We start from the raw sequence: 25,564 nt of genomic DNA on the forward strand, positions 1-25,564 counted from the left end.
GTCCTTTCAAGGCCGGGTAATGTCGCATTTACACATAACTAAATAAAGTTGAATGTCAAGGTCAAAGCTACAAAGGGGTTTGTGAGGAAATTAGCCTAATACATTGAATATGGATTCATAGTGGTAGGAACCATGACGGCTGAGGGAACAGTGGCATAACACATGTATGTCCTTCTTTTTACATGTTCATTGTCTCATTTATTTGAATTCATTTGCATTTCTTCAGCTTTCTTATTTTTAAATCCGAGCAGGGTCTTAAGTTAAAAACAGTAAAGAATTGCAGTTTAAGACTTTTCTTGAGATCTGAAAGGCTTTGGTTATTAAAATTAAGATTCTGTCTTGATCCAAGAAAACTCTGCCACAGGGTGCAGGCCTTTTTGAGCTATAAAGAGAAAGCTCAGTAACGCTTGCCAGCTGTAATAAATACTTTAATGCTTAATTTTTCATAGCTGCACTCAAGAGGGACATTATCATTTCCAGCACCAATCTTAGTTATTTTGACAGAATGAGGTTTAGTGTCTCTAGTCCCCTTGAAAGTAACGTGCATACTATAGGCAAGCGACACAGACCAAATTAAATGTATTGATGAAAATGTATAATATGGCCGCACACAGCAGTAGCAATGATGTCAGTAGCAATGTTATCAAATTATCTGCAGACATTCAGAAGGAGATGCTGCGATGAAACAGACCGCCTTAACTATGTTAATGCTAAATCCAGTTTGTTATTTCTGTAGGTGGCCCTACACAAACACGCGAATGCTAGAAACAGATGGTGGCATCTCGTTTGCACACGCGCACACACACACACACACACACACACACACACACACACACACACACACACACACACACACACACACACACACACACACACACACACACACACACACACACACACACACACACACACTTAATGAGCTCTGCATAGGACTACTTCCAGAAGGAAAGGCTCTATTAACCACATTACATGCTGCTTAATTGGCTTTGATGAATTCAACAGAAGCGCACATGTGACCGCGTTCACTTACGATTACAGCCCAGTAAGGATGTCAAATGGGAATGATGATGCGTGGGGGGTTGAGGTAGACAGAGAGTTCACCTTCCTCTCATGTTCAAAGACACTGTTTAAAATGAAAACCCCAATGTGCTTTTGATCCGCACATCTGTTTGGCGCGATGGAATGATGGCGTTCTCACCGTCTCTCCCGTGGCTTCCCAACACGTTCCAGCTGCGGGGGATGTCCAGGTTGGCCACGGCCAAGGCAACGCGGCGATCCATAGCCCCGCGAGAGCTCTCCTGGCCCAGGTTGAAGAGGCTGCTCAGCTCTTTGTGATCCTCACAGCTGAGGCAGTGTGCATGTATTACCAGATGCTCTGCTAGGTCCTGGGAATGACGAAAATAGAATCGGTGATAACTGGTGTGCAATGTCAAAAAGAAAAAAAACACACCAACTAATATAAACGGCTGATAAGCAATCGAAGATTTATTGTTTTCGAAGTAAAACAACTTTTAGGATTGTACGACTTGAGGCGTGTGATTCCTTTTACACTAACAACTTTACATCATTACTTTAGCAAAGCAATGTTTTCCAAATAAATATTACAGCCAGTGCTTTTGTCTGCACAGCATGAAGAATCTGTGTACCGGAATGTGTGTGACATTTTTACCACTGGGTCGCACAAACCTGCGTGAAATGTTTAAGATCGTATTTGCATTATTGTCCCTACCTGAGCGTCATCCTGGACATACTCCAGGGAAGCTCCGCCCACCCAGGTGACATGTGTGGTTCCAGAGGACAGGTATGCCTGGACAGAGACCACTTCTGCCAGGTTGTGTCCTAATCACAGCAAAAACATAGACGTTCCTCTGGGTGCATTACTCTCATTATTTCATGATAGGTTTGATGCTTGGAGCTGCCTACAGCAGAGAAAGGAATTCAACAGGTTTTGAGTCCCTGCAATAGAACGAAAATAAATTGACTGGTTTCTAAAGAATGAACTAAAATGATTCAAATAACAAAAATGTTCTGGAATTGTCTTTTGAATGTTGATCAAAAGCATTTCTCCTTCTGCTTCTGATAGCTTTGCTCTTACGGAGGGCTCGAGCCTGCAAGGACTGCTTGATGTCCGTGTTAACCTGCACAGAGGCTCAGTAATGTTGACGTATTGTTTATAGAGCCGTTTCCCGCCTGAGAGGAAGCTGATAAGATTCTGTGCCTTCCCAGACCTCAAGTCACAGACTGTGTGTGTGTGTAAAAATCTCCCAAAACGGTATCCAATAGCACAGCAACACACGCGTATATTTGACCATACCCGGTACTATAAAGCACAGCATGACATCACTGTGAGCCCTGGTGACATGCACCAGCGTGGACCCTTCCAGAACGATGTACACCTCGGCATCCTCCGGCACCGAGTCGTAACCCTCCAGCAATGCAAACACCTTCGCCTGGCCCTGAGAGGGAAAACATCATGAGGCCGGAGAGCAGAACATAAAGCAGTCATCCCCACCGTTGTTGCTTTTATACATAAAATCCTGCTTGATATAATTTCACAAGAACATGCGAATGTAAAGTGAAAAATAATGTTAAATAATTAATTAAAAATCCCATTTAAAGTGACTGACCTAATAATTAAACAGAGGTCTAGCCAGTTGATGCCAGCTGTGTTGCAGTGAAAAGGAGATCACCCCTGTCTGGGAGGTGGGGTCTCTGGTTCATTAGTAGAGCTGCTAAAATTGCAACATGAAGACAAAAGAACACTCCAAGTGACTTCGATCAACCAAGTCAGGAGATTTAAAACTCCCTGGTCATCCCAAAGAGTTCAGTTACCGGAGTGACCAGAGGAGAAGAAGAAGAAAGACTATGAGGGAGGGGGAGAGGCATGTGGGAGACTCCATGATGAATTGGAAGTGTGGCTCTTTGGTCTGATGAGACCATCACAAACACACCATCTCTACTGTGGAGCACCAGCGTGGAGCACAATGGGGTGGCATCACGCTCTGGGGCGTGGATGGCTTGTAAAGGTGGAGGGGAACATGAGTTTGCTACCACTCTATAAGATGCTGAGGAGGCTGAGGAGTCCTTCGAGTATGGGGAGCACTCCAGACAGGAGGATGATGACTAAGCTATCATCCCTGATGAACAACACCTCCCAGCCCACGGTGGACGCCATTGGAAGCTCTGTACAACTCCTTCAGCCGGCGGCCGATTCCCCCTCGGTGTGTGAAGGAGAGGTACCGCAGGTCCCTCCTTCCTGCTGCCATCAGGCTGCACAACCAACTGTGCACCCCGCGAACCATTTGATCACGGAAAACACCACGGAAAACACCACCAACAGTACGATATGTGTGCAACAAAGATGACGATGTGCAATAACCACATGGATATATATATATATATATATATATATATATTAAGATCGTATATATATATATATATATATATATATATATATATATATATATATATATAGTTTTTGCATTCATTTTTTATTTCTATTATTACTGCCGTTCTTCTTGTTTTTCTACCATGTATCTTGAGTACATCGACCACTTTGCTGCTCGATCTTGTGAATTTACCCTTTGTAGGACTAATGAAAGGAATATCTTATCTGAGTACAGTAAAATATCACCAAATCCTGGAGGATAATCTGACTGAAGATTTATTTTCCAGCAGGACAACAGCCAAAACGTCCAGCAAAAGCTCCACAGAAACGGATCAAAGACAAGCTGAATGTTATTGATTAGTAAAGTCAAAGCCCAACTGGACTTGTGGCTGTTCCCATACAATCTGCAAAGTAGACGAAGACTGTGGGCTATTGGGACACACAGAGAGTCAATCCCAGCTAACATTGGGCGAGAGAACCCCAGACCGGTCGCTATTCCACACACCTACAGGTAATTCTAGAGCAATCAACTCACCAATACCACATGTCTTTGGATTGTGAAAGAAAGCCAGAATACTTTTTATAGGCATTGTATCTGTATGCCTACGCACCTTAGATTAGGACTTTATTCTGATCCAGTGTTCTACATTTCCAAAAGCACACCAAATCCCCTGACAGCCTGCCTCTTGAGGGTACAATAAAAATTAACCCTCAATAAAAACAGGAATGTGTTGGTGCCTACCAAAGACTTACCCTGATCCCAACGGGCCAGAAACCTTCAGACTGCTGATCTGAGGCAGAAGGATAATAATAATGCACAGCATTCACAATGATATGTGGGCTGATTAGGAGCCTTAAAAAAAACGCAAGTCTCAATAGACTCTACAACCTCACTTCAGCTTGTTTCTAGGTCATCAATGTATTTAAGGCTGGATGCCAGTGATTGGTTACATGAGCTAAGATCAGTCAGTCATCTTCTATAACAATTATCCCGTAAAGCTTTGCAGGGTTTCGGCTGTCAATCACAGGGCTGACAAAGACACAGACAACCATTCTCTCTCACATTCATAAGGGCAACTTGAAGTCACCAATCACCCAACCCTGCTTGTCTTTGGGCTGTGGGAGTAAGCCGGAGAACCCGGGTAGAGCCAGCACAGACACAAGGAGAACATGCAGAATCCACCCAGAGAGGTGCTGGGCGGGTTTGAACCCAGAACCTCCATATGTGACCACCACCATGCCCCCCTCCTTCCCTTACACAAGGGATGAATTTGAAATTGATGAACTGAACCAAAAAACAGGCTCCTCAAAGCCTCCTAGATAACGAGGTTACCATCTCAAGTCTTTTATTTTGAGCCACTATTGTGGGCCACAGGTCATCCCTGTGTCCCTTGAATGAATGGAGAGACAAAAAGGGACCAAGCAAGGTCAGAGGACACATGGAACCTTATTTAAGGTAGCTGCTGATCACAGCTGGAACAGCTGGTGAAACGTTCAAAGGTGTAGTGTTTGCCAGCATGATCAATGCACTTAGTAACTAATAATGATAATAATTTAAAGACAGAAGTTATTGCCACTGCCAAAGAGGAGCCGTTTTCTCGATGTAGCTTGTCACCTATTTAATAAACTGAGTATGTAATTACAGTAGTTCTGTGTCCTGTCAATATGTATAAAACAAATTTCTACAGGCGTAATGCTTATCAATAATTTGCATATTTTACGATTGTGAGGTCATGATTAATAATCCCAGAAACACTGGGATTAATTCATTGGCGTCTTGACCATCCTCACTTTATTTATACGTTTTTTCTTTCTTCTGCCCGGACTTTAATTGTATCCATAGTAAAAAGTATTGAGGGACATTTCAGATGAGAAAAGACAAAGCCCGGATCAAGCGAGGGTCAAGGAGCGGGGAAATGACTAAAAAGAGACGTGTGATGTACCCAGCGTGACTGGTACGTACATCTGAGCTTCGTGTTCGGATACAGTTTATTAATGTTATTGTTCTGTCAGTGATCTGTGAGGAGATCGGAGAAGAGCAGCTGCGTGTGTGTGTGTGTGGAAACGAGTCCAATCCCCCATATCCTGTTACATCGAAATATTCAAGAGGGATACAGATTATATTTTTAAAAGCCTAAAGGTTTAAAACAGTTAAGGATGTCCTGGTGTGTTTCAGTGTGTGACAGAACGAGACAGTTAAAGTACAGAGTCCCAAAAAAGGGAATCAGATGGAGCATCATCATGTTAAACACACCCAGTGGACTTTGGTTCTGTTTGAAATGAGATGCTGCACAGAGAGAGCATTTATGAATTCAACCAACATGTCGGTCACTCGGTGGGTCTCTGTATGCTGAGCCTGAAAGCAATAAGCCACTGTCTTCCAGGGATGCTAACCTATTTTTTGATCATTGTACTGCTGCCACTTTCCACCAACAATTTGTTGTGTAAGATATCAACTTACGGCTCACACAAGACACGGCATGTGGGTTATTGGGTAGTGGATCATCCTTGATCAGTGGTTTGATTCCTGGCTCCACTAGCCCATGAGTCCTTGAGAAGGACCCTTCTCTGATTAATCACTCTTGTCACTGTGTGAATTTTGTATGAATGGTAGTTAAATCCTGAGAGGCACTGTGAGTAATCCGCTCTCTCTCCGTCCTAATCCCACCGTCAGGGTTCATTAATCCATTTTCTTCTGGTCATCTATTCTTTGACAGATGGAGCATCAGGTTGAAAAACAAAGTTACTGATGGCCCATAATGACATGCTTCTATTGTGACTGAAAATATGATCCAATGCCCAAATAGTCCAACATCTTAACACGTTTCCTTCAAAGACTTTTAATGTCCCTCTTTGATCAAAATCCACGCCCTCCTGTCCCTCAAATCTATTTTTTTACTCCTGCAGCAGTGAACTTGATTACTTAATTACTGGTGTGATGTATTCCTCTCAAACATTTGATGCATGTTAGTTAAGCATTGGTCCTGACCACGAAAACACACACGCAAATAAATGGGGCGGTTGATCTCACTGCATTGCAAACTCAATTCGATGCGATCTTTCCAAAGCGATTACCGAACCTTTTGAGATTGATCAGAGAAGCAGGTCTCAGACCTGCAGCGCATACTCACATACAGGGGTACCCTCCTCCTGCTCAGCTCCATCTTCGGGCACCTGTGGACATTAAAGACAGTCACTGGAGAGAGACACGAGGAGAAGTGACATCCGTGTAGCCCCATGCGAGTCCTCGTGACTGCTTTGGTTATTCTGCCGTTCCCTTCTGATCCTGAAACGATTACAGAACTCATCTGTGCCGCTGCCAAGCAGTCCAGATGGGCTTCTGATCTCCGGCGCGCGAGTAATCATTTTAATGATGCTTTTGCAGCTCGTTTTGGTGTGGAGACGCGGACACCAACTAAGCCCCCAATAGGGAGTGCATGCAGCGGGTACCTCACTGTGTGTGCGCGCGTGCGCGTGCGTGCGCGCATACACAATAAGAAAATCGATTGAAGTGTTATCGCGGCGAGGTTCAGACCCGCTGGTGGAGAACTGCGTTTCTACTGCGGTCCCATCATATTCCGTATTCCAAACGAGGTTTTATAACCGTAATACGGGTCACTCGTGCAGTGCTGGTAAGTGTGACAGCTTTGCCGTACAGAACCAGGGCAGTATTGGACATTTTAGACTGAACACGTGACGAAACATGTTCCGATTCCTCGCGCTGTTTTAACGTTGACCCGTTTCGCCGCCCCCCCCCCCCCGCCGCCCCCCCAACCAGAGGCGATCGATCTGTCATCAATGGCAGACCAGCACTAGCATTGGTTAGACGCCACTGCCCTACCTTCGCTCACAGGAAGCCGCGCACCGGTCCGCTCATGTCCGCCGCAAGCAGAGAGCCAGGAGCTACAAGTGGAGGAATGCCGCTCGGTCCGTTTTACCGGTGAGAGTCACGGGGGGGGGGCCCGGAGGGGTCCGTGAGGTCACAGCGAGCTCTAGCGGACAGCCCACGCCGCGGAATGTGGGACTCTTTGTGCACAGTGACGTCTTCAGACTCAACACACAATCACTATTGGCCTGCTTCAGTATTACAAAAGTTTATTTTCATCTGCTTATGACACACTTTACCAATCCCATGAAAACCAGTGAAAGCATTTGAAACACACGCAGACCACATTCACATTTTGAAAGTGTAATAATTACAAGATGTCCCATAAAAAGCCTTCACTTTCCAGCCACACATCCACTTTGGGTTTCCGATTGTGCTGAAGTTAAAACACCAGAGTGATGCGCTCATGGGTTTGTCAGTCTCATAAAAACCTGTATCAAATGTTTCTGTTGGGCAGAAGCGTGTCCCCATTGATTGTGGTGAAGACGCTCTAACTCGCATCTGAAGCCACCCTCTCCGGCTACAGGCCTCAGGTGGCATGAAGCTGTGGTCTGGAGGTACCCACTTCTCCTGGGGTCAGGCCGTTAGCTCTGGTGGAACCAGGGCACGGCACTGACATTTTGGGGAGGCTAGAGGCAAACATGGTGTCCAACATGCCCAGCACCTCCATGAGGTCCTGCTGGTAGCCGATCTCTTTCTCCAGCAGCTCTTGCAGACGCAGCAACTGGCGGTCCACGAGCGGCGACTGGCCGACCACCTGCTTGTAAACATCCAGGATCATCTCGGCCGCCGTCACAAGCACTGGGGCAAACCTGGGGTCAACCACGTTCCTGGAGGGGAACAGGGGGGGGGGGGGGGGGGAATGTTTCATGAACAAGCTCCTATCCTCGTATGCGGCTGGTACCGCGTCAGTGTTTTTCTTTGCTTCTTCTTACCCTAAAATGAAGTGGAGCAAGCTGGCGAGCCCCTGCTCATCCCGTCCCGCCAGAGCGTTCTTCAGTGTTCCTCTTCGATCCAGCTCCTTTATGACAGCCACCATGACCTCTGGGTTTCTCTTTCTCCTCCATATCTGTAGATAAAAGTTGAAATAAAACAACCTTTGTGAGACTTTGCTCTCCTCTGTTGGCCTTGTGAATTTCCAGGGAAGCAGGTTTGCGTTGTACAACAGGAAAGAAGCATATCGCAGCTTTGCGTTGTAAACAGATCAAATACAAATAAAGGCAACGTTGAAACTTAAAGTAAATTGAAGAATAGAATATTAACCAAGTTAACATTTAATGTTATAAAATAAATACAATGTATACCTCCAAAGCCGCATCCAAAGCCTTTGACACATTAAATTTCTTCAGCTGCTTGTCGTATTGGGCCAAATACTCTTTCACTGGTTTGCTGACAAGATAGTCCTCCTGGAAGAGGCAGAGCAAAGGAAGTCATCAGAAACAGTAAGAAAGTAGAGCATCATAACAAGGTTTACATAAAGGCATTTCATGGAAAACAACCAAACAGAAGTCAGCCTCAGCATGAACACCACATGGGAACGGACCTGCTTGGGGGCGTAGTTCTTCCCCTTCAAAGAGACCCGATAGGACGGCCGTCGCCTCTGCTGACCCGGGACTCCCTTCGACTCCTCTGGGCTCTTCCTGTGTCTGATGCTCAGGATGTTGTTGGTCATTCCCACGACGATGGACTCGTCGTCCGGCTGAGGAGGAGAAGCAACATTTCATATTTGGACTGGGAATCCCAGCAGGAATTAAAAATAAAAGACAAAGTCTGTAAAATAATTTAAATGTTGTCAGAATTCTTGAGATCATCAAAAGATTCAGTCGATGGATCACTCAAGAGATCATCATTCAACGGTTTTTGTTAGACAAGAACTCCAGATGAGCTGTGCACTTTTTAAAGTATTTGATTGTAATGAAGCCAAAGGGATTTTAGCGGTGACTGAAAGCAGACAAAGTCGAGACGACCTATTGCTCTGTGGACTGTGGTTTTGAAGCCTTATGACTACTGCTACCTTGGATTAAGACCGCCACCATCTTGTTTTTTGCAACAAGAGAATGGAATTAATCACATTTGGACTAAGAAGGAGTAGCCATTTATCACCTCATTCAAAACACTTTGAAAAAGCTATTGAAAAAGACTTCAAAATAGAGATAAAGAGCAAACTGAGGGAATACATCAAGGAGTAATTTCCTCTCAAACATAGCCCCTGCTGGCCAGTAGGGAGAATGCAGGTTTAAAGAACTTATGCTTTGCCTTCACTTTTCCGACCACTAGGTCGCTGCCCGATTGTTCTGGAAACCCTGATTATGCCACAGCAGGAGGAGAGGATGAACCATTTCCTCTATTTGATTTAAATCATCGGTAGCTAATCACTAGATATTTCTGCAGAAACTGCTTGGTGCCTGTTTATAAGCCAAATGAATCCAGATAAATGAGTTTCATATTTTAGGTGATGTAATCAACTGCTGTGTTATGCTCATACACATGGCTTCTCTTAACGACACCCAACCTTAAAGCATGACAGAAATACAATAAGATGTCTTACAGCCAGAGCCAGACTGAGGATTGAGGCAGCGTAGTCCAAGTTGTGCACCACTTTGAAGTTGGTGGTGTTGTACACCTTTACATGCCTGAAACACAGAAAAATACCAAATTGGAACCTATGCGTTGAGTCAGATGAAATTAAAGACAACATTTTAGTCTGTAAAATCATTTTACACATTGTCAGTATTCTTGAGATCATCAGGTAATTCAGTCGATGGATCACTCAAGAGATCATCATTCAACGCTTTCTTGCGTTATCAAAATAAAAAGTACATCATGCCAATGCCATCTGTCCCATACCTGTCCAGAGAAGCCGACAGCAGCCTCTGACCGTTGCTGCTGAGACACAAACAGGTGACAGTTTTGTGATGGTTCTTCAGTGACACCAGAGGCTGGCCCCCTTTCAGCAAATCCCACACCTTCACGTAACGTCCACCTGAAGAGAGGGACGAGTCATTTTAATGGTGTGGATAAACATTACTACAGTGCAGAGTGCGTTTTTTGTCTCACAAATGGAAATAACCGTCACGGTTGTAACGACCAACTACCTGCAGAGACGAGGAGTCCCTCGGAGGGATAAAGAAGCAAACTCTCCACTGGCTGGCCATGGTCCATGGTCATCACGCTCTTATCTGCTCTAGCATCAAACACTTTCAGTGTGTGGTCATAGGATCCTAGGATTAAAAATATATTTTAGTCACACAAAATCTCCCTCAAACTTTCACCTGCACTGACAATCCGTCTGGAGCCCAGTCAGGACAAACCGGTCTGCTGTGGAAGGAATTGGAACTTTTTTGCAATGTTCAAACCAACTTGACTGGAGGAGATGGCTGTTTCGTTGACAAAAACTATGACGAAAAATTATGTGACCTTTTCACATGACAAAGACGAAAAAGGATCTTAAAAAGCAAAAACTATAACTAAATCTAACTTTTGTTAGGACGAAAATGTTGGTGGTAAAGAAGTATACTTTTTTTCCCCCTCGCATGCACCCAACAGACATGGGCAAAGTACGGCGATTATCAACGTGTCATGATGACATCATCCACGGACCCAGACCACTCGGTCACCGCGGTGGATATTGTCACAGATACGGACCGCGACGACTATTTTACGCTTCGGTGAGTGTGGCTTCCTTGGTTTAGCTCAGCGGTCTCAGTCTAGCTAACTGCTAGCAGGCTAAAGACGCAGAATTTCAGTGACCGATGGAGATGAAAAGCCGTTTAACAGCTCGAGGCTGGTCGGCCAGCAGAGATGTCCATGCGGTCCATTGCACCAATTGTATGATGGTTAAGGGGTCTCTCGTTGGGATAAGTAATTTCACAGTGGGAACAAAAGGACCACGACGTTTCCGTTGGCCATGTCAAAAGCCTTGCGATTAAACAGAAAAAAAGACTAAAAATGTGTTAAATATCCTTGCAAATAAATGCTTTGCTACTTGTTAAAAGCCAAATCCTTTCATTTAATGATTTTTCACATGCCATTTATATTAGCTCACACAAAAATTTCATCCATTTCTTCCTGTCGGTGCTGGTGTTTGATGAAGGACAACGTGTTCACATCAGCAATGTTTTTGTTGGCGTTGTAAAAACCCGTAGACGACAGGATCACGACAAAACAAAACGGCTCCAGACAGACGCAATACACAACGTTTGGTGGCTACAACTATTTCAAATTTTTCCCGTTAACAGTATTATGAAAGCCATGGGGTACTTGAAGCCGTACTGGATCGTCAATAATGTACTGGTCAAGGGTTTGCTTAACAATAGTACATTGTTGACGATCCAGTACTGCTTCTTATACCTTATTGCTTAAATGAAAATGTGCCTCCAGCTCACCCGTAATGAAGAGATCTCTGTTGAGTTTGCTGGTGACACCACAGCGAATGTAATCGGTGTGTTCCCTATAGCTGTTGAGCTCCGTGGCGTTTGGGAGGTCCCAAAGCCGACAGGTGTAGTCGTCCGAGCCGGTGAAGATCTGGTACCGGTCCGAGGTGAAATCCGTGACCTGCACCGCCCTGAGCAGCAAATTAAATGCATTTACATCAGTTCGCTTTCATGGCCAGATGTTGAGGAAAAAAGGGAGACACCGTGGTGATATAGTATCAGGTGCTGGATACTAATATTTTGCATTGAAACCATTTATTTTTTAACAGTCGCAGCACATTTTGATTAAAACTCAGCTTCAGTATGTGAAGGCTTCAAGTCGTTCAGATATTTTAAAGGTTGTCAGAATTCTTGAGAATCATCATGAAATTCAGACGATGGATCACTCAACAAATCATCATCCAACGATTCCAGGCTTTATTTGAAAACACTCACACGAAAACATCAGACATTAAGACACGGCGAATACCTACTTTGTGTGCCCTTTAAACACCCTCAGTGCCACCTTGCCACTGACATCGAACAGCCGGACCACTGAGTCCTCGCATCCCGCCACGAGCAGCTGACCGTCCGCCCTGAACCTTGCACAGTATGCAGTGTTCTTAAAGCCCGTTAACGCCTTTACCGGCTCCCGGGAGTAGGGGCCATAGATGTGGATCTGTGTGGGAGAACAAGAGTTAGAGTTCCTGCCAACACATGGCCTGGTATATACCATATTTGGATGAACATGACAGAGCTGAATTCACAAAAGAGAAGCAAACATACTCTTGTGAAGGCTGTCACTGCAAAATTATGTGGTGCCACCGGGGAGAAGTTTATGCTTGAGACAGCACCGAATTCTTTTATCTGGATCGGCGGCTGTGTGAAGAGAAACAGAATATGCATGGTTAAGATGGAGAAAGTAACAATAAGGATGTTATTGGGTTGTTGATTTTTCCATTAATATAAAAACTAGATGCTCACCTTGTAGTTTTTCCAGTACAGCGTGTCATGTGTGATTTTCTCTCCGAGTTTTGGATATACTTGGATTTTGGTTGGTTTAAACGAAGCCATTTTCCTGCCGAGATATAGAAAATTAAAACATACACTAACATATAGCAAGAGTTTATAGGACCGGTTAACTTTTAAAAGTGCAGGGGACATTTAAACAAACGATTGTGTCGTTAAAAAAAACAAAATGTTGAGACTCATACACATGACGTGACAGGGTCAGAACAAGGGGAGTTGAGAGGGGAGCACTTTTCAGATAATCCATTCCAAATAAACTGAATAGTAATTTAAGGGTCAAAACTAGAGCGGTCGCTTAATCCACGAGAGCACAGCCGGAGAAAGATGGGCATCGAAATAAGAACAACGTGATCAACAACGCGGACGGAAAGGCTTCAGAGTTCACACAAACTTACCGAATAGCGTCGCAGCTCCCTGAACGTTGCTCTTACCGAAGGATATGCTAACGGTTTAGCTATTTCGATGTCTTATCTGACTGCGGTTTATTAATGCACACAACGATCTCAATGAAATAGAAAATGTTACCGTTACGAGTATACCTCACACAAAGGTAACATTAGACATAGTGCTACTGAAGGAGCAGGCTATTAGAAGATTCCCACGCCAACGTGCTCAGCCCAACATAAGCTAACGTAAATTAGCACAATGCGCGTTAGCCACATAGCACGCTCTACTAAACTGTAGTTACACGGTAATTCTAACATTTGAGCGAAACAAGGCCGGAACAGACTTACTTTTTTTGAAAGAATGATTTTTTAAATTAGTTGATACCGATGTCGGTTCCTGATGTAAACCAAGAGTAGCTCATTTTAAGGCGATATCACGTTGCCTCTCCGTGGACTGGAGGACGCCATTGTAACAATGTGACGACTTCCGTTATGAATGTTAAATCTTTATTGTTCACTGAAAGGAACACTCCTTTTTACATTTTTTAGTTGTTCAAATGGCATTGGTTTTTAACCCAGAAATACATGTGTTTTAGTATACGTGTTTTGTATCAGCTTAATTAAGTCGTTGAAATGTACAGACATTAATGTAAAAATAAAAATAATATTTTCCCGATTTACTAACTTTTATTTGGTTATGTAAAGCAGTTATTAGACGTGACTAGTATAATAACTGCTTTGACTATACTTTTGACTATTTCATTATTTAGATGGCGCTGTAAATTAAGAGACTCGTGAGCAGATATTTTGAAAGACCGAGGGCTCATCCGTCAAGTTATTGATCTAAGGGCGTCACTTCCGGTACTCGCTCTTTTCTCGGAGCGTCTAGCGACTGTGTGACCCGCGTGTTTACACACTCCCAGGTCAGTTTACGTATCTGTGGACTTATTACGACGTCCCAGGCTCAGATAGTTGACGTTGTAGACAGCTATGAATTCCTTGAGTTACATTTCGCGCTGTTGAAGAAACGCTCGACTCGACGACATGCTGCTAGCATTATGTTTTACGCTGGCTTGAGCTAGCCGCCTTAGCTTTGCGGGCTAACAAGCCCACAGCGTCAAGGAACCAGAGTTAAGCAAAAAGGCTTTACCTTCCTCTCTGGTCGAAAGGTCAAGCGTGAGCCAACACCACACCGTCTCGATAGTGTGCACCGTTGCGTTTGATTTGCAGATGGCGCACAACTTAACACACTACTCCAGCCGAACACCTCTGTCTGATTCACTTGGGTCGGGACTAAAAACTGCAGCTATTTTTGAACTTCTGGCAGCTGTAACGCTACATTCTTGTTCGAATGCTCTGCCGACGGAAGAATTCCCCGGGGGGGTTCAGTACGGTCGTCTAGCTAATTGACAGTTCCCACCATGCATTGTGTGCTTTTTCCATTATGAAATGTGGATTAATCTACCATTGGTCGCATTTATTTATTTCTGATTCGCATTTAACGTTCAAGGACTACTATCCGTCTGTTGGAAAACAATCCGGGTTTATGAATGTGAAATCTCTTAATTGAATATGGCATGATTATGGGAGGCTTTCATGTTTCCCAGCAATCTGTAATGAATATTAGTTTCCTCAAAGTGAATAAGTTGTAACGTTGTGTTGCTTATTAAATTCACTGTGTGCATGCTGTTCTTTGTCAGATGAAGGAGTTCATAATGAACCAAGAGAAACTCGCCAAACTGCAGGCGCAGGTCCGCATAGGTGGCAAGGTGAGTGGGAACACATCCCAGAAAATGTTTGTCCCTCCCCACCCAGATTATCAAATCTGGGTATTGGTCTATGTATTATAGCTCATTGTTTTTCTCCATAGGGGTCAGCACGCAGAAAGAAGAAGGTTGTGCACAGGACAGCAACAGCCGATGACAAGAAGCTGCAGTTCTCCCTCAAAAAACTGGGGGTCAACAACATCTCCGGCATTGAGGAGGTACAGCCAGCATTCAGTGTGGCCTTCTTCAGTCTTTCAACTGTGCCCTCAAACCATTTTCTGTTTGTGTTGCCCTTTTAGGTGAATATGTTCACAAACCAAGGGACGGTGATCCACTTCAGCAATCCAAAGGTTCAGGCCTCCTTGGCTGCCAACACCTTCACGATCACAGGCCACGCCGAGAACAAGCAGCTCACAGAGATGCTCCCGGGAATCCTAAACCAGCTGGGAGCCGACAGTCTCACGAGCCTCAGGAGATTAGCAGAGAGCCTGCCCAAACCAGGTACCCACGTAGGGCCCCCCCGGCAATGGTGTTTCAACATGGATGATTTTTATAAAACCGTTGACTCTATCCTGGAAGCCTTTTAGACTGAGACACAACAGTGTGGGATTGCCACTGACACCACTGCCTTCCATCACAGTAGAACTTTATCAAGCAGCACAAACTGTTCCAGCTAAACCAGGATATGCTAAGATCACCCACATGCGGAATAGGCCTCAGTTAATAATAGCACTCACTTCAAATATATTTCCTGAATGTTCCTTTTTGCCCCCAACGCTGAAAGCTTTATTTTAGTTATTGAATGGCTTAAATATGTTACATACTGTTGTAGTTAATCCCTTGACCCCAAACTCAAAGTTAATCTGATCATCTGGCCTGCAGAATACTTACTTAATGTCCAAACCATTTTAACACTAAAGTCAAGTAACTGAAGTAGAAATATGGATCTTCCTGTCCAAGAAAAGGGACGTCAGGGGCTGTTTAAATGAATCTGTGTTCCTCAAAAATCCTTTAAAGGGTGCTGGACAAATGGGCTCTATTATCTTCTTACATTTTTTTGTTCTTGGGAGATAATTGAAATCTCCTCAGACCACTTTTAATATTTATTTTGGGTAGCTTAATTGTTTAGAATTCTCGGGAATAATCAATGGATAGTTTACAATTTATAAGCACTGCTTATACCAACTATTTGTTCTTCCTCCCTTAGCAGCTGGAGAGAACAAAGCCCCCATGGTTATTGCAGAGGAGGAAGAGGAGGATGATGACGTTCCAGGTGAGAAAATTCGCACATCCACTTTATAAAACACGTCACATTAATTGTATTAATGGAAGAAATCATTTGAAGAGTCACATAACGTTTCTGTTCTGTAAGTTTCCTTTGTATGCCTGAACATGTACTCATGGACACCTCTTGCCCTCTTTTTACCCTCTTGTTTTCATTCTTAGATCTGGTTGAAAACTTTGATGAGGCCTCGAAGGACGAGGCAAACTAACCAACATCAGCAAACATTTGAAGGCCCCTCTTGGCCCACTGTACTATGACACAGCAACATATTTGTAACTGTTAATTTCTCCAATTGCTCTGCGGCTACAAACAAAGTGGCGTTTTTAAATCGTAACCATGACAATTAGGCTAAAATGTACAATCATTTTCCTTATTTTCCCTATGTGTTCATATATCCTCTGGTTCGGTTTTCCTCGTTCTGCTATAAGAAATTAAAAATTTAATTCAGTGGAATGTGCAAACCCTTTATCTTAAATGCCTCAAATGTATCGCTCGAATGAATAATGTAATAAAAATTGCATTGAACCAAAGTAGTGTTTTTGTTTTTTTTAGCTTTATTTGTGCCTTTTCAACACACACACGTGTATATATAAATAAACAGGCTGTCTGGATGGCTCTGTCCTGAGTCAATATCCATGTGCTCTTCTGTACTGTCGTTGATGTGTTGAACATCTTCCATTTCTCCCACTTCGATATTGTTCCTCTTTGGTTCTTTTGTCTTCATCCATACCTCTAGTGTTGGTGCCATCTTTGTAAAAGCTTTTTTACTAGCTGCTAGCAGATAGCTGTCTTCTCCTGTCATGTCACCAAGTTAAATAAACTCAAGCATTCTGGTCAGAATCCTGGGCTCTGGCATACCTACGTCATGTTTTAAAGTAGTTGAATCATCAAACTCGTGGTTGAAGTCAGGTCCACAGGTGATTGGAACCTAACTTGTGCACAGTAGCTCCCCCATGTACATACTGTTTATTTAACAACTGAACAAAAACCACACATCTTTCTCACGTCAGTTGTAGGTACACAGAAGAGCTGGAGATGTTTCTGTAAATCTGAATTACTTGCAGTCACACCGTAATAAAAAGCTTTTAGAAGATCATGATTTGACTACATCAGGGGGGTTTTGCCGCTGCACTAAGGTCACCCGACTGCTGGCGTCACCTGTGAGTCCCCCGCTGGACTATGGTCTCCCGCTCATTATGTTGCCGTCCAGTGAGCAAAGGTCAGCGATCCGCTGTGTAGGCTTTAAATGACATCATGACATGTTTCTGTGTACATGAGTCATCAGTTAAACGTGTCTCTTCTGAGGAGGATGATGAAACTCGGCTTAGACGGGCTGTGCCTTCATCTGGACTAACATGACCTCAGAGCCGGCTTTCGAAACTGACGTCATCGCAGAGTCTGACTGCTCACACGCATTTAAAAACAAAGCAGCACTTAAACAATCCAAACCAATTGGGAGTTGTGCGGTAGAGAAACGTATTCATGCAATTGTGTCTGCTCCTTTAGTCCTCTATAGATCTGCTTCCATGAAGTAACTGGAAGGTTTGGTTGTAACTTCCAACTGTGTTGGGAATTCAACACACTCACTTGTTGAATACTAAGAACACGGAGGTGGAGGAGGGGGGCGGCGCAGTTATTTGAGTGTATTAAATTAGTGAATAATGCAACATACGCTTTTAAGGAACTGAAACTATTTCTGATGAATGACTGGTTTTGCAGAATTTCAGGTCATAATGCGGTCGCAACTTAGATTCTAAGAAGCTCCCCTCCTGACTGCAGGAGGACGGAGGAGAATCGGACACCCGGACGCAGGCCTCCAAGGCTTTGTTTATCCAGGAAGTGCTTCACCTGCCGTGGGTCGTGTGATGGGATCAGGTGATAACGGATGAGCTGACCACATGACCACAAGAACAAAAAAGTTTTTGTTTGAATTTTCGAGTTGCTTTGCCCCTTTGACATTTGGCCAGAAAAATTTGGGTGGCCCGTGCATGACTAAGAGCGCACGGACGCTCAGGGTGTCTTTCGCTCTGCTTTTGTGTGTTTAACTTCTAAACCATCAAATGTCTCACAATGCTGGGGGGCTGGGAGGGGATGACCTTCATGACAAATCACTGATCTTTAGACGAGATAAAGATTTTCGAACCTAAAAACTGAGTGTATCCCTTCCACAAAAAAGAGATCTCTGGAGCTGAAGGAGACTAACAATCATTTCTATTCTTATTCTTCATGTGTTCTTTCCATGAGATCTGGAGACTTGTAAGGTTGAAAATTTGGATAACTTCTTTTAAGAGGAGAGATTGAAGAACACATGTGTGTGTGTGTGTGTGTGTGCATACGCGTGTGTGCGTGTCCGAGTGTGTGTGTGGGTTTGCGCTCTGTTTGCATGATTCCAGGATTTGAAATCTAATACGTAGTATTTCACAAGAGTGTGTTACTCTGTAGTATTTCAATTTAAAAGGTTGAGGGCAACCCCCCGCCGCATTGAGCACCCACACGTATTATCTCTTATCTCCATCTCCACACCGTTGACTAGATTTGAAATGCAAAGTGGGGAAATGCGTCAGCGAAGAGCTGCTTTTTAAGCAGGTTTCACTCACACTTCCAGAGGTGGCATGAGGATGATGCATGCAGCGATATAAAAAGAGATGCTCAGTGGCCTGTTGAACCACACAACCCTCGGGGTTACTACCACTGAACTTCTGCTCTTCAGGGGTTTTTTTGGTCTTTTGCAAAGCGTCCCTTCAGTGTGAACTAATCTAAAATGGTAAGAAATAACTATTGGAATAAGAGATTGCATTATCATACCTCATATTCTCAACCAGTCTTGTTGAAATGTATCATTTGCATATTTCTTAATTGAAGTTATAATTATTGAGGTTTTAATGGAAAGAATGGATCATTTCAAATAATACCCTCCTCCTGCTGTTCCCTCAGAATACTCTGTGGTTATGTGGGCTTCTCTTCGTCAGCCTCACTGGAGCAGAGGGACTGAGCCACTTCCCAGAACACTGTATGTCTCTTTTTTACTCTCTGCACATTTAAAAAAAAAAAAAAAAAGACACGCTGAAGGGTTCTAAATCTGTCCATCCTGTCCTCCCCATAAATGTGCAGTCGTGGTGGCAAAGAGGAACAACGCAAACCCCGTCACGCTGACCTGCCGCACGGAGGACCCCGGAGCCGTCAGGTGGAAGTTCCACGGCGAGGCCCTGGAAGACGTTCACCTCGAGGACAATGCCCAGCAGCACGGACACCACCTGGCCCTCTCCGAGGTGGACACACCCATGTTGGGAGAATACAGCTGCTGGAGGGGAACAGAGATGTTATCATCCACCTTTCTGCTGCTCAGGGCCGACGGGGAAGAAGAGTCAGGTCAGAGGCTGCCGGTTTCGTTTTCCCTTCTTTCTGCCACTCACCCCACAAATAGAGGAACTCATTGTGGCATCTAAAATGTGTCAAGTCTGGAAACTCCGACCTGTTTTTACGTACGTTGTTTGTCTTTGTAGATTCTCCCTCCTTCAGCTGTTGGGCAAAGTCTTACGACTGCACCTTCAGCTGTGAGTGGACCAGCAGTGAACATAGCGCAGTGCGTCTCGGACTGGGCCGTGACTGGTAAAGTTACTCAGTCGAAGTCCTGCAAACTATTTCATGCGGACAGAATTGTGCCTTTCTGAAGTGTTTTTACCCCCCCCCCCCCCGCAGCACCGAGGCCAGGAAGTCGTGTCGCTGGATCAGCGGCCATCGGCTGGAGGACGGGACGTTCCATTTGGAGTTGTCCCACCCTGTGTCGCGCTACGCCGAGGAAAGCACTATGCTGGAACTCACTGCTGAGGCCATCGTGCACCTCTCCGTCGTCAGGACGACCCAGAGGTTTTACCTGAGGGACATCGGTGAGCAGACATAAGACCAGCGTTTGTCTTTAGATTGGTCCATTTTTCAGAAAATTAACTTTCTAACCTAGGTGTTTTCTGCATAAAAACCATAATGACACGATTCAGTGTGAATTTGAATAATAAGAAAATAGCTACAGTTACAATTAGTGAAATTGGAAAAGAATGCACATGATGCCCTTTTTTTCTTCCGTCCAGTCAAACCCGATAGTCCCCAGATTGTGACGTGTCAGGAGGGGGAGGACAACCTGAACGTGACTGTTGTCCCCCCGCCCAGCTGGTCGACCCCTCACAGCTTCTTCAGCCTGGAACACCAAATCGAGTACATTTTGAAAGATGACGGCAGGGTAAACACACAGTCCATGTATTCTCTCCTGCTTTTCATGTCTTTCTTTTGCTTACTTTGTGACCTGTCTTATCGCAGAAAGAATACTCCTCCTTTGTCCTCCTGCCGAAGGGCGTCAGCCAGCTGAGGGTTCGTTCCAGAGACTCTCTGGTCCTCTCAGCCTGGAGCGAGTGGACCGATTGGAAAAACGTAACCCACTGATGTGTTCGTCTGTTTTCTTCATTCTTGCTGTCTTCCTTTTGGGGAAATCCCACACTGATGGCTGAGAGATAACACAAACCAGAATTAGATTTTTTACACATTTTATTTATGTATTTAATATAATGAATAGATGTAATTAATATATTTAAATGAAATATTGTTATTTTATATTTAATATATTCATGTTATATAAACACGTACAATGTATATTATTTGAATTATTTATTTTGAGTATTTATTGTTAATATTTATTATTTATTCTGAATCAAATACACCAAAACCAGAGCAAACCCCCATTATTATTATTATTAAAGAATTCTCCTCTGATTCAATATGAAATCTTATAAACCATGAAAAATAGGGCTTCACGGGGAACAATTCCACATAAGTGTTTATCTGCTATCTCAGACTTTGACAGCATTTCTTTGTATTCTGGTGCTTTGACGCCGTGAAAAAACAAGCGACTATTAAAATAGCATTGTGCTTCCTTCCTTATACATGTTCCTTCTTTATTCACGTGCTGCTCATGTCATGTGTACTACAAGGCATCGGTCCACACTTATCTACTTCATCTACATGTGGGGTGGACAAAATACTAGCAACATAAGCCAGTTGTGTACTGTATATTCCTAGCCAGACATGAGATGAAGACACATTAAATGCTTGTACTTTTAGTTACTAATCATTATGTTGATCACAAGACTCCAGTAACTGGTATAATGGTTGTCTGTATTTATATATATAATATTCAACTATTTTTAGTTGGTAGTAAACAGACAATGGAAGCGCTCCACCAATGAATTCTCTATCTTTCATTTGATACGATTACCTAGTTTGGGTAGTAAAACTTCCAATACCAGGCTTTTATATAAGTTTAATATATCAAATTATTATATTAAGTTTACTTAAACTTAAAATTAATTATACAATTTTTTCTTGAATAGTTTACAACATCATCAGGTTAAGAGGTTAACATTTGAATCTATTAATCACTGAAATTGGTTAATATGCCAGAAATGCATCCTTTTGTTGCTGCAGTCACAAATCAATATATTGGCTGCCAGCTCAAAGCCCCAGAGCTGGGCATAGAGACACCTGGGCCAGAGGTTACCTGGTTTGAAGCCGGAGCAGTAAATTCTACATTCTTGATATCTATAGACACAACTTGCAGGGACTCATTTAATTTTAGGCATTCAATGTTGTAAGCATTTCTTATACAGTTTTCTTGTCATAGCTTCAGATCCTAATTTGTCCATAAACTCATTGCAGGTCATAACGGGGAAAAAGAGCCGATGCAAATGCAAAAACGCAGCAATATCTTGCTGCCCAGAGTTACCATCTGGATTCTTGGACAGCTGCAAGAAGAGACGCAAAAATAAAAGGAAGAAACACAAAGAATCTCAATAAGAATATGCATTGCAACAAGGATCTTGTCATATTGGAAATAAACACCACTATTTACTTAAAGTACATTTATTTTTTGGTAATAATACATACAGATTTGGGTGTTTTTTTCTGAAGCAAACATTGGGGATGGTGCCCGGTATATTTATGCAATAAATCTATATGTTCAGAAAAGTAGTATTGTTCAAGTGGTTTATAAACTTTCAGGTATATGAAGGATGACTTTAAAAATATCTGAGTAAATGCTCTTTTAATATGATTATAATGTTATTAAAACACATAAGAGTAAACCTGCATTCTTTGGGACCAAAAGAAGCTGGATTAAATTAAAACATCAAGTGGTGATCAGCCTAAAGGTTGCCTATGAAATATATTGATTACCTCATTTTGACAGCATGACTTGCAGCCTTTACATACAGTTTAAAAAACATTACATGAGAATTTAATCAAATGTGTCAGCTTATTCTCTGCAAGAAAGCAAGTTATTTTATTAACTATTTATTTTATTGGTTTACGGCTGCTACTTCACATTAAGCAGTGAGTTAGGACAGCTGTAGAAAAAACAGAGAGTGCAAACGGGGCCTAAAGGCTCTGCTTCGCCTCGCGACCCCCGGCCAGCAGGGTGATCCGTGCATGCGGATGCGAGATACGCATGCGCGTGACAAGAAGCCCGGAAGTACCTGCTAACTATCCGTGCTAAGTGTTATCGAAAGGACCGCAGCTAACGCTAATATACAGAAGCACAAATGAACAGGTACTGCACAGACCCGTCTATGTAACGCCGAGGAGCTCTACAAATGCCTTGAATATGGCGAAGGTGCTTCGGACGACTGCTTTAGTTTTGTATCTCTGGACTGTTTTCATGCACTTCAGTCGCGTGTCAGGTGAGTATGTTAAGAAGGGGAGGGGGGCTCGAGGGGGTTCAAACGCTAATAAAGAGCTAATTTAGCTAACGCTAGCTAACGGGTCGTTGTTACGGAAGCTCGCTCTGGCTTCTGTTACCTGTGAATTTTCGCCGTGCTGCTGTTTTTTAATCAAACACTGACTTAATTGACTTAATGCTGACGATGCTCGAATCCACATATCCATAAGCTCACTAACTTCTCCTTCTGGTCTGGCCAGGTCTCGGGATCAATGAGCTGCTTTATTTCCGGGTTATCAGTCCGGAGGAGATCGGTTACATCTTCAGCGCAGCACCTGCTAAAGACTTTGGAGGAGATTTTGTTAGTGTCCCTTTTCTCAATTTCTCATATATTCTTTGTCAATGGATTGCAAAAGCCACACTCACCACCTAAATTAACCCCCCCCCCCCAGACGTCCTCGTACGATCACATCTTCCTTGTGCCTTCGGACCCGGCAGACGGCTGCTCTGAGTTGGAGGACAGAGAAATCATCCAGGGACAAGTGGTGCTGGTGGAAAGAGGGTATGTGAGCTATAGTGGCTCCCCCCTGTATCAGCCTGGATGCTCTGATGGAGGGGGGAGGCGAGTGTGAATGAAATTGTTGTTTTCTAATATGAAGCTGCTTGATAAAGACTGGTTATTGACGTTGACTTCTTCCCCTCTTAACCCTAAATAATACTCTGAAGATAGTTAGTACCAAGCATTGAGAATATCAATTTACTGTGTTGTGTTAAACATCAAATCCTCAAAAAGAATAGTCTTGCTTGATTTCTTTTTTTTTTTTTAAGAGCAATTTGTAGAGAACAAACTTTGCAGAGCTGGGCTCTTTGTCTAAAATGATACATCTGGTACTTGTATTTAAAAACGAGAGACGTCTGTCTGTGCGCCCTGCAGAGGTTGCTCCTTCGTACAAAAGGCCCGACACGTGGAGGAAGCCGGAGGCAAAGCCGTCCTGATTGCTGATGACACAGCGGACAATGACAGTCAGTACCTCGACATGATTGCCGACGGAAGCCCTGCCAAACCAAGCATTCCTGCCCTGTTCCTGCTGGGACGGGACGGGTAAGACTATCATATTCATATCTATTCATTTTGGATTAACCCAATAAAAATAGGGACTAACACCAGCCTTTGAATGTTCCATGTAGAATGATGATCAGACGATCGCTTGAGAGACAAGCCCTGCCGTGGGCCGTCATTTCCATTCCTGTCAATGTTTCCTCGTTGGCCTCGTTCCCACTCAAGCAGCCCCCGTGGACACTGTGGTAGAAATGACGCGCAACCACAACTTCAAGCACCTCCTCACTCTATAAACAGGGTTTGGTCATCAGCGCATATCCTGTCAGTGCGGAATGAGGAAAGTTCTTCAGTGTTCAACAAATAAACAAGCCAGTAAAATGAGCTAATAGAGCAAACCTTGAATGTCATCTCCCTGTAAAATAAGAATAAACTCCTGCTTATTTGCATAGTTAAATTTCAACACATGTTCCTCATATGGTTAATTGATATAAAGGGGTTTTCCTCTTTCATAAAATCATTAATGGCCTTTCTGAGGCACACCTACAATTTTTAAACCACTACATTTTCTGTTAGGTACAGACTGTTTTCACAATGTACTAATACAAGCACAAAAGCAGAGTCTTGACTGCCAAAAATAAATTAAAAAGTAGACACATTGGTGGTCACAATACACCAATTTTTTCTTCCATTAAAGGCAGCTGATCAATGACATGAGAAATTGTTTTCCCACTTGGATATTAAATGGATTTTGATGATGTTTTGTTTATTCTCTTGTATCTTTAATAAAAACGTGCTAAGATGTCAATACATTGTTTAAAATCCTGGAAAAAAGTATAGCACAAAACATTTCAAACACATGTGGTAGACTTGGAGGAGACACAACGTTTTTTTTTTCTTTTCATGTATGAGTTTTAGCAAACTGTCAACCTGCTGACCTGCCAGTTTGAAAAAACTTGCCAGTGAAGATGCTATATTCAATGCAGCTTTACTCTGATGGCCTCTGCAGCAAGGCGCGTTTTCTTTCCAAGTTTCGGGTTACCGTATATTCCTGTTATTTTGGGTAGGACAAATCTAGATGTTAGTGTGACGCGAGTTCACGCGCTCTCGTTATTCTTAGTGAGATCCCCCTATTTGACTTTACTCGGACGGGCGGTGTTTCCCATAGATATTTATATAGCTGTGGCGTTTCCCCATTAACTTCTCGTAAGACGAGAAACACTTCTCGCGAGATCTCCTAGTGGGAACCCTGAGAAGTGTTTAAAATGCATGATCCCGGTCACACTGCACCCGTCACTGCGAGTGAAAGGGGCGTAGTACGGGGGAGGGTCGCCACACGGGTCGTGGGTCCGCTTCAAAGTTAGTCTACAGGTTATTTTTGTCAACCTCTACAGTCAACTTCGAGAACTTTTTTCAGGATTGTTCAATCGTCATTAATCACGACTGCCACGGAGCAAATAAAAAAAATATATTTAAATCTCCCAATAAAATTGATGGCTCGGAAATACGGAAGATACGTTAGAAGCGGACCTGTTCATCTCTTTCAAGCTCCACGGGACCTGCCCCTGTCCCTCCCCGTGGGGTGTGGGGTGTCCGTATGGGGGATGGACCTCAGCCTGACCCCGGGGGCTCACCCTGTCCGCTGTTCGTACCCC

General features: G+C 43.5%; 5 protein-coding genes across 8 annotated transcripts in view; 3 read left to right on the forward strand and 2 right to left on the reverse strand.

Annotated features, from left to right (window-relative positions):
* The window catches only part of LOC119224742 (rho guanine nucleotide exchange factor 28-like), a 37,435-nt gene extending 30,479 nt beyond the window's left edge, over window positions 1-6,956 (reverse strand). For both annotated transcript variants that reach the window (XM_062562287.1, XM_037482012.2), the window contains exons 1-4: window positions 6,520-6,956; window positions 2,315-2,456; window positions 1,730-1,839; window positions 1,199-1,385 (exon numbers count right to left, since the gene is read on the reverse strand). In XM_062562287.1, the coding sequence (XP_062418271.1) occupies window positions 1,199-1,385; window positions 1,730-1,839; window positions 2,315-2,456; window positions 6,520-6,696 (616 nt within the window). In that variant the 5' untranslated portion in view covers window positions 6,697-6,956. The remainder of the gene's footprint in view (window positions 1-1,198; window positions 1,386-1,729; window positions 1,840-2,314; window positions 2,457-6,519) is intronic.
* Window positions 6,957-7,466: 510 nt separating this feature from the next.
* utp15 (UTP15 small subunit processome component) lies at window positions 7,467-13,601 on the reverse strand. 2 transcript variants are annotated; one of them, XM_037483113.2, is made up of 12 exons: window positions 13,450-13,601; window positions 12,671-12,764; window positions 12,473-12,565; window positions 12,181-12,365; window positions 11,660-11,838; window positions 10,370-10,495; window positions 10,122-10,257; window positions 9,823-9,907; window positions 8,818-8,973; window positions 8,579-8,680; window positions 8,210-8,343; window positions 7,467-8,104 (listed from the first exon to the last, which is right to left on the reverse strand). In XM_037483113.2, exons 2-12 carry the CDS (start codon window positions 12,758-12,760, stop codon window positions 7,804-7,806), a joined length of 1,587 nt encoding a protein of 528 aa, XP_037339010.1. In that variant the 5' UTR covers window positions 12,761-12,764; window positions 13,450-13,601; the 3' UTR covers window positions 7,467-7,803. The 2 variants fall into 2 exon arrangements, with proteins under 2 accessions (XP_037339010.1, XP_037339011.1); XM_037483114.2 differs by lacking the exon at window positions 13,450-13,601 and adding an exon at window positions 13,111-13,414.
* Window positions 13,602-13,898: 297 nt separating this feature from the next.
* On the forward strand, window positions 13,899-16,682 carry LOC119225329 (transcription factor BTF3-like). Of its 2 annotated transcripts, none has more exons than XM_037483115.2 (6): window positions 13,899-14,024; window positions 14,802-14,870; window positions 14,972-15,085; window positions 15,167-15,368; window positions 16,075-16,140; window positions 16,314-16,682. In XM_037483115.2, exons 2-6 carry the CDS (start codon window positions 14,802-14,804, stop codon window positions 16,358-16,360), a joined length of 498 nt encoding a protein of 165 aa, XP_037339012.1. In that variant the 5' UTR covers window positions 13,899-14,024; the 3' UTR covers window positions 16,361-16,682. The 2 variants fall into 2 exon arrangements, with proteins under 2 accessions (XP_037339012.1, XP_037339013.1); XM_037483116.2 differs by having other exon boundaries at window positions 16,078-16,140.
* Window positions 16,683-18,140: 1,458 nt separating this feature from the next.
* il12b2 (interleukin 12B 2) lies at window positions 18,141-22,035 on the forward strand. Its single transcript, XM_062562169.1, has 8 exons — window positions 18,141-18,167; window positions 19,087-19,162; window positions 19,264-19,521; window positions 19,656-19,761; window positions 19,852-20,039; window positions 20,238-20,386; window positions 20,464-20,574; window positions 21,856-22,035. Exons 1-8 carry the CDS (start codon window positions 18,141-18,143, stop codon window positions 21,991-21,993), a joined length of 1,053 nt encoding a protein of 350 aa, XP_062418153.1. The 3' UTR covers window positions 21,994-22,035.
* Window positions 22,036-22,582: 547 nt separating this feature from the next.
* LOC119225525 (protease-associated domain-containing protein 1-like) lies at window positions 22,583-24,717 on the forward strand. The gene is made up of 5 exons (XM_037483434.2): window positions 22,583-22,874; window positions 23,113-23,213; window positions 23,305-23,414; window positions 23,787-23,954; window positions 24,041-24,717. The coding sequence occupies exons 1-5, from the start codon at window positions 22,799-22,801 to the stop codon at window positions 24,159-24,161; spliced, it is 576 nt and encodes a 191-aa protein (XP_037339331.2). The 5' UTR covers window positions 22,583-22,798; the 3' UTR covers window positions 24,162-24,717.
* The last annotated feature ends 847 nt before the right edge of the window (window positions 24,718-25,564 follow it).

The sequence above is a fragment of the Pungitius pungitius genome, chromosome 5 (assembly GCF_949316345.1).
Source record: "Pungitius pungitius chromosome 5, fPunPun2.1, whole genome shotgun sequence".
NCBI classification, from domain to species: Eukaryota; Metazoa; Chordata; class Actinopteri; order Perciformes; family Gasterosteidae; genus Pungitius; species Pungitius pungitius.

Coding starts and splice junctions, on each gene's coding strand:
- utp15 (XM_037483113.2), bottom strand. CDS start 12,760: ATGGCTTCGTTTAAACCAACCAAAATCCAAGTATATCCAAAACTCGGA. Junction 11,839..12,180: donor GTGTTTAAAGGGCACACAAA/GTAGGTATTCGC, acceptor TTTGCTGCTCAG/GGCGGTGCAGGTCACGGATT. Junction 10,496..11,659: donor CAGAGATCTCTTCATTACGG/GTGAGCTGGAGG, acceptor TTTTAATCCTAG/GATCCTATGACCACACACTG.
- LOC119225329 (XM_037483115.2), top strand. CDS start 14,802: ATGAAGGAGTTCATAATGAACCAAGAGAAACTCGCCAAACTGCAGGCG. Junction 14,871..14,971: donor AGGTCCGCATAGGTGGCAAG/GTGAGTGGGAAC, acceptor TTTTCTCCATAG/GGGTCAGCACGCAGAAAGAA. Junction 15,369..16,074: donor AGAGAGCCTGCCCAAACCAG/GTACCCACGTAG, acceptor TTCCTCCCTTAG/CAGCTGGAGAGAACAAAGCC.
- il12b2 (XM_062562169.1), top strand. CDS start 18,141: ATGACTAAGAGCGCACGGACGCTCAGG. Junction 18,168..19,086: donor AGAGCGCACGGACGCTCAGG/GTGTCTTTCGCT, acceptor CTGTTCCCTCAG/AATACTCTGTGGTTATGTGG. Junction 20,387..20,463: donor TTTTGAAAGATGACGGCAGG/GTAAACACACAG, acceptor GTCTTATCGCAG/AAAGAATACTCCTCCTTTGT.
- LOC119225525 (XM_037483434.2), top strand. CDS start 22,799: ATGGCGAAGGTGCTTCGGACGACTGCTTTAGTTTTGTATCTCTGGACT. Junction 22,875..23,112: donor GCACTTCAGTCGCGTGTCAG/GTGAGTATGTTA, acceptor TGGTCTGGCCAG/GTCTCGGGATCAATGAGCTG. Junction 23,415..23,786: donor GTGGTGCTGGTGGAAAGAGG/GTATGTGAGCTA, acceptor TGCGCCCTGCAG/AGGTTGCTCCTTCGTACAAA.